General features: G+C 44.5%; 1 protein-coding gene across 2 annotated transcripts in view; it reads right to left on the reverse strand.

Moving 5' to 3' along the window:
* Dcaf12 (DDB1 and CUL4 associated factor 12) overlaps positions 1-15,569 on the reverse strand; it is a 23,238-nt gene continuing 7,669 nt past the window's right edge. For both annotated transcript variants that reach the window (XM_021634473.2, XM_021634474.2), the window contains exons 3-9: positions 11,550-11,756; positions 10,113-10,173; positions 7,948-8,141; positions 6,861-6,926; positions 4,828-4,990; positions 2,466-2,644; positions 1-1,944 (exon numbers count right to left, since the gene is read on the reverse strand). In XM_021634473.2, the coding sequence (XP_021490148.1) occupies positions 1,786-1,944; positions 2,466-2,644; positions 4,828-4,990; positions 6,861-6,926; positions 7,948-8,141; positions 10,113-10,173; positions 11,550-11,756 (1,029 nt within the window). In that variant the 3' untranslated portion in view covers positions 1-1,785. The remainder of the gene's footprint in view (positions 1,945-2,465; positions 2,645-4,827; positions 4,991-6,860; positions 6,927-7,947; positions 8,142-10,112; positions 10,174-11,549; positions 11,757-15,569) is intronic.

Below are 15,569 nucleotides of genomic sequence, written 5' to 3' on the forward strand. Positions count from 1 at the left end.
TCTGCTCTAGGACAGTATTTATTTTTCCTTGGCAAAAAAAGTCAAATGCTACATTTTTGAAAACAGAAAATCTCAGACACTCAAAAGCATCACAGGAGACGGTCTGACAACAGCACAAAACATCCTACTTAAGAGTTGTTTTTTAAACACACAAGTCAGTTTAAAAGGACAGAAGTTCTGTGAGAACTAAGACATCCTACAGCCTGTAGTTTAATAATAGAAAAAATTAAGACAAAAGATTCATAGCATCCAGCATTTTGCTTAATTTCCTGTTTGTAGCACCTATTTTTCTAGATTATAGGATGATTGTTCTAAAACCTGCGGTATATGCTGTGGACTGTCAGTGGGCTTGCTGCTTCCCAGCAGTCCTTGCCATTATGAGGATACTCTTTTGACACAAAGAGAAAATGGGAAGAACTGGGAGCAACTGAGAAAGTGGGCACAGTACTGTGGCTCCTCTTCTCAGGCCTCGGGTGGGGAAAGGTTTCTTTTCACATGATGTATGAAAGAGCAACTGGCTTGACAGTTGTCTGCAAGTTAAAAAACCCACACTAAACAGTTCAAAGAGAGGAACAAGCAAAGCACAAATCACACCTACACTGTCACATGCAGTGACACCAGCACAGCCATAGTTATGAGCCAACAGAGCAGGAAGGTGACTTCCAACACTCAGCTCCCACACACGCAGAAAACCCACACACAAAGCATTCACTGCAAACCACTCCTTCCTGGACAGAACCCAGTTAAAAAATACCAGCAAAACCCCAAGAATGGAAAAGTTCCTCCTAGGAGTCATAGGAGACTATGAATGGCAACCATGTCAAGCTTGAGACTCCTTGCTCTTGGTCAGGTCAGACCCTGACAGAAGCAGGAGACCAGGGAGAGGATTCTCTTTACCTAGACCATGAAGAGGTCTGCAGTGCACCTGATGTTTACCCAAGTGGCCCAGGAAGTTAGGAAGTGGAATGAACACCCACACAGGTGGGAAGGACAGGCAGGGCTGGGTCACTCTGGAGTTCTGGCTTGGAGCCTCCACTCCCACCCCAAGCCTGTAATCGAACTCAAGGGCTTTCCTGATGTGTTTGTTTCTCTTAAGTTTTCACTTCCTACAAAGTCAGACTTTTAAAAAGATACAGGCTAGTTCCACAGCTGGACTCTGAATAAAGTTGTTTCTTTTATAAATACTTTAATTACAGATAATCCTCACTCCAAGTAGTATCAGTGACTGAAGTACCATCAGGCACACAAGTTCATCCACGCAAGCACAGACACACAGACACACACACGGCTCCCAAACTTTCACAGAAAGTCTGACAGCGACCACATAATTATAAAGGGCCTACTTCTTGAGTGAAGTAGGTGAGAATGGCCTTGTCATTTCAGTGTAAAGAAGCCAGAGAAAGGAGAGAGTGTCACTTAAGGGAAAGAGAGAGAGAGAGAGAGAGAGCGAGAGAGAGAGAGAGAGATCTCTAACAATGTTTGGTTGAGAAAGCAGAAGGGGGGAGTAAAATTCTGATTATTGAAAAGTGAAAACAAACAAAGACCTACCCAAACAAACAAACAAAAAAACCCAAAGCAACAAATCACCAACCAGCCAAAAGACAACAAAACCTCCCCCTCTTTGGGTTTCCGCATAGAGCTTCTTCTTAGTAACTGCCTAACCCATGGCAGCTCCGTCTGCAGTCAACAGGGGAGCCCTCACACTGGGGGAATCAAAACACCAAACGAGGAAACTGAGGGTGGAAGTTAGTGTAAATCTGCATTTTGGGAGAAAGTTAGTTGTCATTAACTCCACAGTCCAGCATAGTTTCCATGGAGCCCAGAAGGGAGGGGACCTCCTGCCACAAAGAGCTTCGTTCCGGACGAGTCGTAGCAGTGGGTGTAAACAGCATTGGGGAAGAAATCAATGTCCGAAAAGTAATTCCTCCAGGTTTCATCATGATTCTGTGGGAAGAGAAGGCAACTATCAGTACCTCTAGCAATGAGAAGGAAGGGACAGGAATGCCTTCTGGTCTCTGCCGGATGAAAAGGTTCTGTACCTATCACCTGATGTCACACAATTGGTTCTCAAGGAAACTGGCCCCATTTTCCCAGCTAAACACAATACAGAATTGCTCTGCTGAAAGCACATCCTCACCAGACAGCTTTGCAGAATCAAACTTGTTAATGATAACTTACTGGCAGCAATGGCTGAAGGCTCTTTATCTTTCCTACTCTGTGTTCACCTGGAGAAAATCTTAAGGCACCGGGCCTTTCATTTTTTGTTTTGCAATCCTCCTTCAGTTTACAGAGAGAGTATAAGCATTTGCCACTACCACCTTACTTGGCCTCTCCAGCGCCCCCCACCCCCCAAGTCAATACACAGACAGAAAGGTTTTTCTCTGCTCTAAGGAATGCAATAGCTAGAGGGAAGACATTTTCCTTCACTGTCATGCAACCATCATCTCAGGTTTGGGCTTACTCACCAACCAGCCCTTGCCAGTAGTTAGTTTCAGATTCTCCCCTGCTAGTCTGGGCTTGGACCCATAACAAGCCGAGAGCCTCTCTTCCAAAAATCTCTGCGCTCGGATATCATAGAAGAGCAGGGAGCCCTGCCCTGTGCCCACAGTGATGATGTGTTCATAGAAGCTCACGGATCGGATCCCTAAGGAAACACAGGGCAATCAGAGGGGGCACCCCCAAATACCAGACGGCTAAGCAGAAGTCACAGGAATAAACAGGACCCTTTACTCATACGCCAAATCACCTGGGATACCCACACTGTCTCCTGCTCTGTGTTCCATAACCCTGAGTAGCACACTGAGTTCCCTGCAGCCATCGTTCATCACCATCAGCTCTTCTCCATCATGTTCCCTGTTATCTTCCTATTTACTAGCATGACCGGAAGTACTTGGTAGTATGTTATTTACCGCAAGCCACCAACCACTTTGGATGAAAGGTAAAATACATCTGCTGTGCCTGTGGGTTGTACGTTGATATAGGTGCCTCCTGGCTTCAGTGTGGAGCGGGGGACTCTTGTGAACTCAGGTTTCCTTATGCAAGCTACCTCCATTAACAGTAACCAAAACCTTTTAAAAGCCAGGCACAGTGCTGTATGCCTTTAATGGGGAGGCAGATCTTTGTAAATTCGAGGTCAGCTTGGCCTTGAAAAAAACCTCTTAAAACTTTCATTGAGAGCTTGGGGCGGTGGCACACACCTGTGATCAGAGCAGAGGCAGGCACATCTCTGTGAGTTCAAGGCTAGCTTGGTCTACAAAATGAGTCCAAGACAGCCAAGGCTACACAGAGAAAACCTGTCTCAAAAAAACAAAACAAACAAATAAATCCTAGGGCAGGAGAGATGGCTCAGCAGTAAGAGCTCTTGCTACCAAGACTGATCACCTGAGTCTGATTCCTGTGACTCCCAAGGAAGGACAAACCCAACTCCCTCAAATTGTTCTTTGACTTCTAATTAGTACCACCTTCCCTAACAATAAACAGAACAACAAAAACTGCTTTGTAGTAGCTAAAGAGAAAGAATACTATTTGAAATAGACGATAAACAAAGTTCAAATTGGATGGTCTGAAGACCCTGACCGCACCCCTTCTATGTGATCTGTGGGCTTTGTCTCACGAGTCCTATTTAGCCTGGAGCTATATAAACCAAGCTGGCCTCTACCCACCTCTCTCTGCCTCCTAATGTAGAAACTAAACCCATGTGCCACCATGCATGGTCGATAGGTTGTTTTGTTTGTTTGCTGGTGGTAGGTTGCTTTGTTTTTGGGTTTTTCGAGACAGGGTATCTCTTTGTAGCCGTGGCTGTCCTGGGACTGGCTGTGTACACCAGGCTGTCCTGGAACTCACACAGATCCGCCTGTCTCTGCTTCCCAAATACTGGGATTAAAGGTGTGCACTCCCACCACCAGGCTTTTGTTTTGTTTTTGAGACAGGATCTCAAAGAGTTCTGACTGCTTATGCCTCCTAAGTGCTGGGATTGAATGTGTGCAACCACCACCTGGCCTGCTTCTAAGTTTTTAAAATCACATGTGCTCTGTACCTGAGTGCAGCCGGCCATGGAGGCCAAGAGAGGGTGTCAGGCCCCCTGGAGCTGGACTTCTAGGCAGCTGTGAGCCATTCAATAAGAGTGCTGGAACCTGAACTCAGGTCCACTGGAAAAGCAGTAAGCAGTCTTAACCACTGACTTTTCTGACCTGCTTTCCACAGGATTCTTGCTGGGAGGAAATGAATCATCAGAAGAAAGTATTCTGAAACCTTAAAGAAGAGGCCATTGAAGAAAGTGAGTGATGGCCCTCAAAATGTGCTATCTGGGGAGAAGCTGGGTCTGCGGGTGCAGCTAAGAGGCAGGACGTTTGAGGACAAGTGCAGAGCCCTGGGTATGATTTCTAGCAACACAAGGGCTGTGTGTTAGATATTGAGACCTAGCACTCAGCTAAAACAAGTACTTTCTTCAGTGTCCTGAGGTATAACTGTCACACCTCACACTGTACATATTTACCATCACATCCAAAAGTGATGGTAAAAAGAGGACCTAATGCTCCTCTAACTCCTCTCTCCACCAGCATCATTCAGCACATGAGAACTCTAGCTCAGGAAAGGCTCCAGCAAAAGGTTCCCAACGCCAGCTACAAATCTCCTCACAGTGGTTTGTACCAAAGGCTTCCAAAGCCTGAAAACTCTGAAAGTCATTAAGTTCCTCTCTTCTGTTACCAAATACTTCTACACCCTACACACATATCACTATTTTCTTTTGGAAGTCACAGGAGAAACAAAAGATGAAAACCCATTTGAAGCGTAGCTGTGGGCCTGAAGGAACACACAGGGACTCACCACTGCCTCGCTCTCTGGAGCAGACAGACTTGACGTTGTATGACGGCTGCCGCGGGTCCAAGAAGGAGACGTGTGCTTGAGAGCCCACCGCGTACACAGACCACTCACTGCCGTAGGCCAGACACACATTTTCTCGACAATATGGCAATTTGGTAGAGAGAAGCTGAACAGAGAAGAGATACATCTATAACAGCATAGAAAGGGCAATGTTTTTGTAATCCTTCCTCTCTGGGCTTCTTTTACAAACTACCTACGTCAGGGACAAGACAAAGCCTAGTTAATGAGTAACTTCCAGGTTAGGGAAAGAGAAAGCTGAAATTAAATGATTAGAATGCCAGGAAAAGCCAAAAACTATAGTTTAGTTCTAGGAACGAGCCCAGCACCAAGGCCTAAGTCTTGCGCTGTTCTGTCTGCAAGATGAGCCGCCACTCTTTGTTGCTCTGCACATAAAGGGACTGTCTGACTCTTCGGCCAGGTTACCAAAGGAATGGAATCTGTACGCCAGGGATTCACCTGTATGCTGGAATTCCATACGGGTAAACTAAGTCAGCCTTCATCTTTGATCTTTGTGGACTAGAAAATCTAGTCTCTGCCTGCTGTATGTAATTACGCAAGGCCAGTGGAGCACAAAGGTGCTGCGACACAGGGAGCTGTCAATTCCCTGAGCCTGCCTTCCTCTTCAGAAGCTGCTCATTACAGATATAAGCAACACAGGCAAGAGGCGGACAAATGACCGACATATACACTGTACTGAACAAAAAAAGCCGCTGGCAAGCATTATGAATAAATCTATGTTCTTAATTGTGCTGCTGTAATCTCAAGTCTCCTTAAAAGACTTTCCTGTAGTCCTGGCACTGGCAGGTAAGGAAGGATCCTTAATTTTCGACAAGACTGGGCTACCTAGTAAGCCAATCTTTTTTTTTTTTTTTAAAGATTTATTTATTTAGTATATATACAGTGTTCTGTCTGCAGGTACACCTGCACGCCAGAAGAGGGCGCCAGATCTCATTATACATGGTTGTGAGCCACCATGTGGTTGCATGGAATTGAACTCAGGACCTCTGGAAGAGCAGCCAAGTGCTCTTAACCTCCGAGCATCTCTTCAGCCCCGTAAGCCAATCTTTTAAGAAAGAAAGAATAATAAAATAAAAAACACTGGGATGGCACTTCACATTTGTGATCCTAGCCTTTGGGAGTCTGAGGCAGGAGGACACTGGTTTGAGGCCAACCTGGATTACACATTGTTTTAGTCGAACTTTGGTTACATAGTAACCTAGTCAACACAAAAATCCAAACCAGGTGGAGTGTACACGCCTTTAATACCAGCATTTAGGGGGCAGAGGCAGATGGAGCTCTGAGTCTAGGCTAGCCTAATCTACAGAACCTGTACCAGGATAACCCGAGGTACACAGAGAAACCCCATCTTGAAAAACCAAACCAAACCAAAAATCCATTCCATTTTCTTATCATCTTACATGATTCTTAAGAGAAAATTTATCTTAGTTTGACTGATTTTTGTTGTTGTTGTTGTTGCTAGGAGCTTTAACATTGAAGTTTCTTCACCTTGACACAAGAGCCTAACTCTGTGGGCTAGAGAACTAGTAAGGAACTTCCTTAGTGAGTGTTCCGCAATCTCAGATCTCTGTGAAGACATCTCGGTACTATAGTGGCAAAGAGGAGTCAAGAGGGTTAGGCATTCTAGGTTAATAAATTCAAGGCCAATCTGTACTCAGACCTTGTCTCAGGAGAAGAAAGGCCTTTCTTGCTTAGGCATAGCGGTGGCTGCCAACACCTCCAGTCTTTGAGAGGTATTTTATTTAGATGAGGAAGATCACAAGTTTAAGGCTAGACTGGAATAATTTAAAAGATACACAAACATAAGTATGCCAGATTCAACTGCATGTACTGTGCAATTCTACTACCAGACCTTAGAAGAAAAGGTGTTTTGGGCAAGTCCATTACAACTCTGGGAGAACAATAGGATTTGAACCCTATGTTAAATTATCATATTAATCACCAAGACATGTTCACACCTTAGACAATGTATTTTCAGCCTTCCAGAGATGAAAGTAGCCATCCAGTGATACTGCTCCGAGCTCCTACAAGAGCAATGGAAAAGAAATAATAGGCTCTGCGGCAAACTCAATTACCACAATCCACAGGGTGGAGCTGGGGACCCTGCTGTCCTGCACTCTCATCCCAAGGTGGTTATATCAAGGGTGCCATTAACTACCCACTTTTCACCTCACCTCATGCACTACAGCTAGACAGTATGTTCATTCCACAAAGCAAGTACAGTTTCTGGCAATCACACAAACACACATCTGGGCGTGAAAATGTCTTTCCCATGCCACGACTCCCCTAATCTCACAGCTGGGAGATGCAGGTGCAGAGAGAAACCCATGTTCAGTGAACCACCTCTCAGGCCAGGGCCTCCTGCTGCTTACAGCTACAGACATGTGCGGGCTGAACATTCATACACAAAAATAAAAGCTTTAACCCAAGCACTTGGGGAAGGGGCGGCAGAGGCAGGCAGCTGTCTATGTGGGAGGCCATCCTGGGGATGGGGAGAGAGAGAGAGGAAAGAAAGAGGAGAGAGGGAGAGAAAAAAAGGAGATAAACAGGAGAGAGGAGAGAAGAGAAAGAGACAAACAGAGACAATATAAAATTGGGGTCTTTTTCAGATTTTGCAGAAGCCTATCTGCTTTCTGGGCTCTGGGTCTAGTCTTAGATTCTGCTTACAACCTGTCAGGAGATCTGACAATGACTTAGGTGAACTCAGTGTCAAGTATAAGATAAAGGAAGCAGTGAGAAATGAGAAGCTTAAAAACAAGTGGCTGCTTTTAGAGGTAAGCATGAAAAGAATAGAGCACCTAAAAGGCACATGCAAATGAGGCAGTGTCAGATTAGAGTGGCCCCCAGGGAAGCCGTGAGCCTGACCACAAACAGGGTCTACTCAGACAAACACAAGGATGGGCTTCACAGCCTCAGCTCTACTCATCAGCATCCTACAGCCTCTCAAGACCTGAGTTTAGAGCCAACTTGTGAAACAAGCACTGCCTTGGAGGGGAAGGACAGGGGGAAGAGGCAGGCTTCTGAGGTCCCTTGGTGAACTCATACCTTGTTCTTGTTGTTGAAGGCTAAAGCCCGCACCTTGCAGTTGTCCGGGTTTGTATCCTCCTTGGGGATATCCTTTAAGGCCTTGTGAGTGATGTGAGCATACACAGGGACTGGTGACACATTATGTCTCGCATCGCTTTTGGTCAACACATCATCTGTCACCTCCCAGAGTCCCATAGAACCATCCCGTGAGCCTGCAGTGTAGGAGATTCACAGATGTCAGATATACTTGACCCTCCATGAGAAAACCCCACAGAAGACCACATGGGCCTTTCTTTTCAATATCCATCTTGGGTACAGAATGTACCCCAAACACTGCAGTGTGCTTTGCTTTAAGACACATTTTACTCTGTAACCTGGGTTGGCCTCAAACTTGCAACAGTCCTCCTGCCTCAGCTTCCTGAGTACTGGGATTACAAGTGTGAGCCACCACACTCAGCTCACACTTCTTCATTGAGACTTCTTCCTCCAGAAACATCTCTTTCTATTCAATTTTAGGGAAATCCATGAGACTAAATTTAGAGCCTGCTTCTGCATCCGGAGCCTGGGATTAAGGCACACACCACCACACATGGCCAAGAATGACCTCTTAGTGCTGGGGATAAACTTGATAGAGTACTTTTCTAGCATCAAAGTCCTGCGTTCAACCCCAGTACTCTATAAAACCTGGTGTGAATGTATAAGGCCCTGGGAGGTCCTTAGCTACACAGTGAGTTTGAGGTACGCATGAGCTGGGTTTTTTTTTTTTTTGTGCTGGGAATATAACTCAGAAGAATAGCTGCCTGAGCACAAGGATTTGAGATCTGCTCATTTATTCATTAATTCATCCATCCATCCATATCATTAAAGACATCCTAGCTATCCTGGACTTCTGCCCGGGGAGTGCTGGGACTAAAGGTGTGCTGCACATGTTTGGCTACTGAGTTCAATTTTAATGACTTCATTATTATACAGTGTTCTGCCTGCAAGTACACCTGCACGCCAGAAGAGGGCACCAACTCTCATTATAGATGATTATGAGCCACCATGTGGTTACTGGGAATTGAACTCAGGACCTTTCGGAAGAAGTCAAACTCTGAGCCATCTCTCTCAAGTTGAACTTGAGTCCCAAGTTCAACTTAACATGCCAAACAAAACCCAAATTATTTTCCTTAGCAAACAAACAATAACAAACAACAAGTTTTCTCTTCTTCGTTACCCTCTGCATAGCACCAAGTTCATTCCCAGGACCTCACATTCAGAGAAAAGCTTTTTTTTTTTTAACTCATCTCTGAATGTACTACAAAATAAAATGTCATTTACAGCAGCCCTGAACATTCATGTTCCCATTAGCAACAATTCACATACACAAAGATATTACACAAAGATTTTATTTATTTATTGGTTTTTGTTCTACTCTTCTCCTCTAACCCTATTTAATTTTTTGAGACAGGATTTCAATGTAGCCCAAGCTGGCCTATGAATTCCTGGTCTTCATGCTTTCATCTCCCAAGTGTTGGAGAGAAAGACAGAACTGACACCATGTGCTGATTTCCACATGTACCAAGGCATGAGCGCCCCGCCCCACATAATAGCCAATCAATCAATCAATTAAAAAAATAAGGTGAAATGATTGAGGAAAACACAAAATCTCCTAGGCTGGACATAATGGGTCATACCTATAGTATTACTTAAGAGGCTTGGGCCAAGCTTGACAATGGTGGCTCACACCTTTAGCCCCTGCACTCAGGAAGCACAGGCAGGTGGATCTTTGCATTTGAGGCCAGCCTGTTCTACACAGTTCCAGGACAGCCAAGGCTACTCAAAGAAACAAACAAACAACAACAACAAAAAAGCTTAGGCAGAGAAACTGCTGCAAGTTCAAGACCAGTATGGAGTACATATGAGTTCTAGAGCAGCCTTAGCTACAATGTGAGACCCTGTGCCCCCCAAAAAAGTGGTGGTGAAGGAGGTGAGGTAGGGGAGTCTGGGAAATGTAACTGCATGGTAAGGGTACCCAATTAGCATACCCAGCCCTAATTTCAATCTAGTACCATCTAAGTAAGTAAGAAAAAAAAGTAAGGCATCATGGCCTCTGTTAAGTTCAGAGGTTATATTCTATCACACTACAATTTTTAACCTTCCTCTTTGCCACACCAAATCTCCCTAAAGAAGGTCAACTTTACCAGAAACTGCCATAGTATCGTTGATCCATGCAATAGAAAAGATCCAATCCTTGTGTCCATCCTTCGAGGGGTAAGTGACATGTACAGAGAGGAAAAAACAAAAACAGAAGAAAGATTAGTAAAATAAGGACTGTAATGAATACTTCTGAAAAGTATACAGATCTGACTGAAACTATCTTGTAAGTATGGAAGGACATGGTTGCACATGCCTGTAATTCAGGAAGCTGAGGCAGAGGATCCATGTTCTAGAACAGCATGAGCCACATATGGAGACCCCACTACAAAACAAAACAGGGCCAGCAAGAGAGCTCAGCAAGAAAGGTGCTCGCTGCCACGTCTGCCGGCCAGAGCTGGATCCTCAAACCCCCAAGGCAGAAGAGAGGACTGGATTTCTCAGTGTCCTCTGGCTTCCACATGTGTGTTGTGCGCGTGCACACATACACGAATGTAAAACAATAAGCAAAAAAAAAAAAACAATAACAACAACAAGGTCTCTGATGATCTTAACCTGTAGGGTAAGATTTCATAGTATCTGGGAAGAATCAAAGATAAAATAAAACTAGAAGTCCTGCAGGTAAATAACAATGCCCAGAAGGGGCATATACCTTTAATCACAGCACCAGGGAGGCAGGAGGAGCTAAGTGAATTTAAGGCCAGCCTAGTCTATACAGGGAGCTACAGAATAGCCAGGTTTATATAGAGAGAACCTGTCAAAAAAAAAAAAAAAAAACACCAAAAAAAAAAACAACGCAAAACAAAAAAGAACCCAAACCCAATCCAAAACAAACAAACAAACAAAAATAAAAATCCAAACCAAAACAACAAAAACCCAAAAATAAACAAAAACAAAATGTCCAGCAAACACAGTCTCAAGCTTTCTACCTCGGTGTCTTGTCTTATGCCTGGATCACTCCCATGGCTGCTGTTCATGTTTCCTGTAAGTCTCCCGGCTCACATGTCTTCTCACTGAGCCTTCATATCTGCTCTCTGAAATAGCAGCCCCTCCCCTTCATTCTCCAGCCCTCCATGGCGCATCTCACACAGGCATGTTACTGATCGTTAATGCTTGTATGATCTACATATTGATTTACATGTCACTCTCAACACTATAGAGGGCTTTATTAATTTCATTCATGCCATGCTCTGAAGCCCATACCTGACTATAGATGAATTGCTAGGTTCATTTTCAACAGGGCAATGGGAGGTATGCAGACCCTGTGAACTGATAAACAGCCCACTGTTGGCCACAGAGATGTGCCATTTGTTCCTTCTATCAAATGCATAGCACGCCATGGGATCCCAATCTCCATTCTGCTCTCTCCCACCCCTAACCCCCATGCCAGGAGAAATTTAGATAAAAATCACCCCTTTCTAGGTTGGGAGACAGTATGTTTTAAAACAGGGTTCCTTCTAATGGCAACCAATGTAAAAACTTACATCACCCACACACACAGGATCTAATGTAGGCAGACGATAGATGGCAAGACTGTTTGGGTTGTCTCCTCCGGTGGCTAGGAGTGTTCTAGAAGGGTTCAGCTCAATTGCATGGATGCCACAGCCCTGCTGCGTCACACCTCCAGGTTCCCGGTCTTTTAGAATGGGAATCTTGGTGATCTGGCCTGTCTGGACATCTACTACAAAGAGCTGCAAGAGAAGGGGGCACACAAAACATATTTTCTACTTAATCTGGTCAACACCATTCAATTAAAGCCTACTATATAGCAGACCCTAGGAATTTCATTTTTCTTTTTAAAGATTAGTTGTTTACCTTGTATGAATACCCCATCTAGCCTGCACACCTACAAGCCAGAAGCGGGCACCAGATTCCATTATAGATAGTTGTGAGCCACCATGTGGTTGTTGGGAATTGAACTCAGGACCTCTGGAGGAGCAGCCAGTGCTCTTAACCACTGAGCTATCTCTCCACCCCAACCCTGGGAACTTTCATGTTGTTTTGTTTTGAAACAGGGTTTCAGTGTGTAGCCTTAGCAAGCCAGGAACTTATGTGGAAAAGTCTGGCCTCTAACTAAGAGAGATCTGTCTTCCTCTACCTCCCAAGTACATGTACCACCATGCCCAGAATTTATTTATTTTGGAGACAGGGTCTCACTGTGTAGGCCTGATTGGCCTGGAAGTCTAATCTGGCCTTGCGACTCACAGATATCCAACTGCCTCGGCTGAGTTCCTCAGATTAAAGGCATGTACTGCCAGATCAAGCAGAACTCTCAATTATTTAATGGCATGGCTAAGGACACTAGTCAAATAAAACATGAAAATAATGTAAAATAACTTAAGATAGAGTTAACATTCTCCACAAACAGATCAGAAAGTATTAAATAGGGACTGGAGAGATGGCTCAGTCGATAAAAGTCTGCCCCTCCGGAGGTCCTGAATTCAATTCCCAGCAACCACATGGTGGTTTACAGCCATCTACACTGGAATCTGATGCCCTGTTCAGATAGAACACTCATACAATAAATAATAAAATCTTTTTTTTTTAAAGTATTAAATATGGTTTTACTACCTTGAATGGGCTCCATCTCATCTGACCTCGTAAGCTAAGCAGGGCTGGGCCTGGTTGATATTTGGATGTAAGACTACCTGAGAATCCCAACACTTTAAAAAAGCAGAAGCAAGAGGATCAGAATTTTGAGGTCAGCCAGGCTACATGAGATCCTATCCCAAAAAACTAAAGCACAAGGGGCTAGAGAGGGTCTGGTGGTTCAGAACAGGTGCTACTCTTGGAAACGACTTGTGTTTGGTTCCTGGTTGTGAGGTGGCTGCCTGTGTGTGTGTGAGGGGGAGATCCGATTCTTTGGCCTACACACACACACATCTTTATTGACAAGCACATACTTATACACATACACAGGGTCAAGTAAAAGAAACTTTAAATAGCAATATACAATTGCTTTATTAATTAGCTTTGCAGGGTATTAAGAAAGGCTTAAAAACTAATGTGACTTGGAATGCAAAGGGCACAGGCAATCAGAATCACGTACACATTCTCGTCCTTGTACTAACAGACGACAGAGCATGCTGCCTTTTCACAAAGAGTGTGGGGGCAAGAGGACTGGCACAGAATTGCTTTCCTCACAGACAAGGGCAAGGCTTTGATGCAAGATCTCTTACACACTCAGAATGGGGTGCTCCACATTAACCCACTGGGATCAGAGCCAGAAACTGGCAGCATAGTGAGACAAGCCTCAGGCTCTGGCTCCCGAAACCTTCCCTTCTAGGACAGGGAAGAGCCAAGCAGAGCTGTTGCTGGGAAAGATGCAGGAGCAGTAAGCAATGTATGTAGGAGGGGGTATGAAGACGTTCACAAACACACCCACACCCACAAGACAATGGCTTTCAAGAGGAACCTTATGAAGTTACTAAAAACAATATTCTTCTAGAATGAAATCTAACATAGAAAGGAGAGCTAATGTGCGCTGGTTTCCCAGAAGATAAACTGCACTGGGCCACCGAGATGCCTCAGTGGGTAAAGATACTGAATGCCAAGATCCCTGAGACCCACCCACATGGTGGAAGGAGAGAATTCCCTCAAGTGTTTTCTTCTGATCTTCACACCCACACATGTAAATAGAGATCCTGATACTGACAAAAGGGGGTGGGGGCAGGTGGTGGTGCATACCTTTAGCCCCAGCACCTGAGAGGCAGAGGCAAGTGGCCCAGAGTTTGAGGCCAGCCTGGTCTACAAAGCTAGTTCCAGGACAGTCAAGGCTACATAGAGAAACCCTCGGAAAAAAAGTGTTAGATAGAAGATTCCAAACCCAAACAATAAGGAGTAAAGAAGAGGAACAAGACAAAGAAACAAAACACCAGCCAAGGATGAAAAACAGGCTGTAATAGTCATGTGTCCCAGTGCTTCAAGAAACGACCCAACAGAAGCAGCTTACGGGTTATACTGACTCACAGTTCCATGGTACTGTCTTTACCATGAAAAAGTTGCAACAGCAAGCTCTTGAGGCAGCCGGTGACATGGTCAAGAAGCAGCATGCTGGTGCTCAGCTTTTTCCTAAGGGTTTCTCTGTGTAGCCCTGGCTGTCCTTGAACACACTCTATATACCAGGCTAGCCTCGAACTCACAGAGATCCATCTGCCTGCCTCCAGAGTGCTGGGATTAAAGGCGTGTGCCACCTGGAAAGGCTCAGCTGGTTCTTACTCTATCCAGTACTGTAGCCCACCCACTGAGTGGTGCTGCTCACAATTAAGGTAGGTCTTTCCACCTCAGTTAACCTAACCTAGATCATCCCTCCCAGTCAAACACTGCATATTCATTAGTATTCATGTGTGTGCTAAAGTGTACAGCACGGCATACACATGGAGGTAATAGCCTGCAGGAGTTCATTCCCTTTTACCACTGAGTCCCAGGGGTTACACTCAGGTCAAACTTGACGCCAAGTGTTCCACCTGCTAAACCATCATGCTGGCTTACCTTTTTTTGTTTGATTTGGGGTAGAGGGAGAATTCTCAATTACACTGTCCAGCGCTGGCCTTAATCGTACTCTGTAGCCCAGACTAGCTTTGGTTTTGTTTGCTTTGCTCTTTTTCTATTTTCTTTCTTTTTCTTTTTTTCTTTTTTTTTTTTAATTTTATTTAAGACAGTCTGATTGTGTGGCTGTCCTGGAACTCAGTATGTATGAGTATGTAGATCAGGCTGGCCTTGAACTCATAGAGATCTGCCTGCCTCCAGCTCCCCTGTGCTGGGATTACAGGCCTGTGGCCAGCAGATGCTGTGCTACACTATTTACTGTTTGTTTCTTTGTTGAGAAAGGGTCTCACATAGCCTCTTAGCTTCAGAGTTGCCATGAAGCAGGGAACACATGACTTTCAACTCCTAATTCCTTCCTCCCAAGTGCTAGAGATACAGGTGCATGGCACCATGCTCAGCTTTCTATATACTTTCTCATGGCTATAAAGTACTTTATCGCATAGACACTCTAGCATTTAATGAATAAATTCTTCAACATTTATGCTGTGTCCAAATTTTTCATGATATAAATATATGACCAAAAGTTGGAAATGATAGCATGTATATGTATTTGATGCTTTGGTTCCTACAAGAAACCAGTATCTCATCTTCTAGAAGCACACATTTTACTCAGTACTTAACAGAAGATTTTCATACCCCAAAACAGTTTTTTTGTGTGTGCGTGTGTCCTGCTGAGGGTTGAACCCTGGGCCTCAAGTATTTTCCTAAGCTACATTCCCAGAAATAAGGTATTTTTATATTAATACAATGGTAAATACACACACACACACACACACACACAGACAGACACACGGAAGCAAAGTATACCCCCCCCAAGACAGGGTTTCTCTGTGTTATCCTGGCTGTCCTGGAACTCTCTCGGTAGACCAGGCTAGCCTTAAACTCACGCCTCCGGAGTGGTGGGATTAAAGGCATGCAATACCACTGCCTGGCTCAAATAATGATTTATAGTGTGT

The sequence above is a fragment of the Meriones unguiculatus genome, chromosome 1, assembly GCF_030254825.1.
Source record: "Meriones unguiculatus strain TT.TT164.6M chromosome 1, Bangor_MerUng_6.1, whole genome shotgun sequence".
NCBI lineage: Eukaryota > Metazoa > Chordata > Mammalia > Rodentia > Muridae > Meriones > Meriones unguiculatus.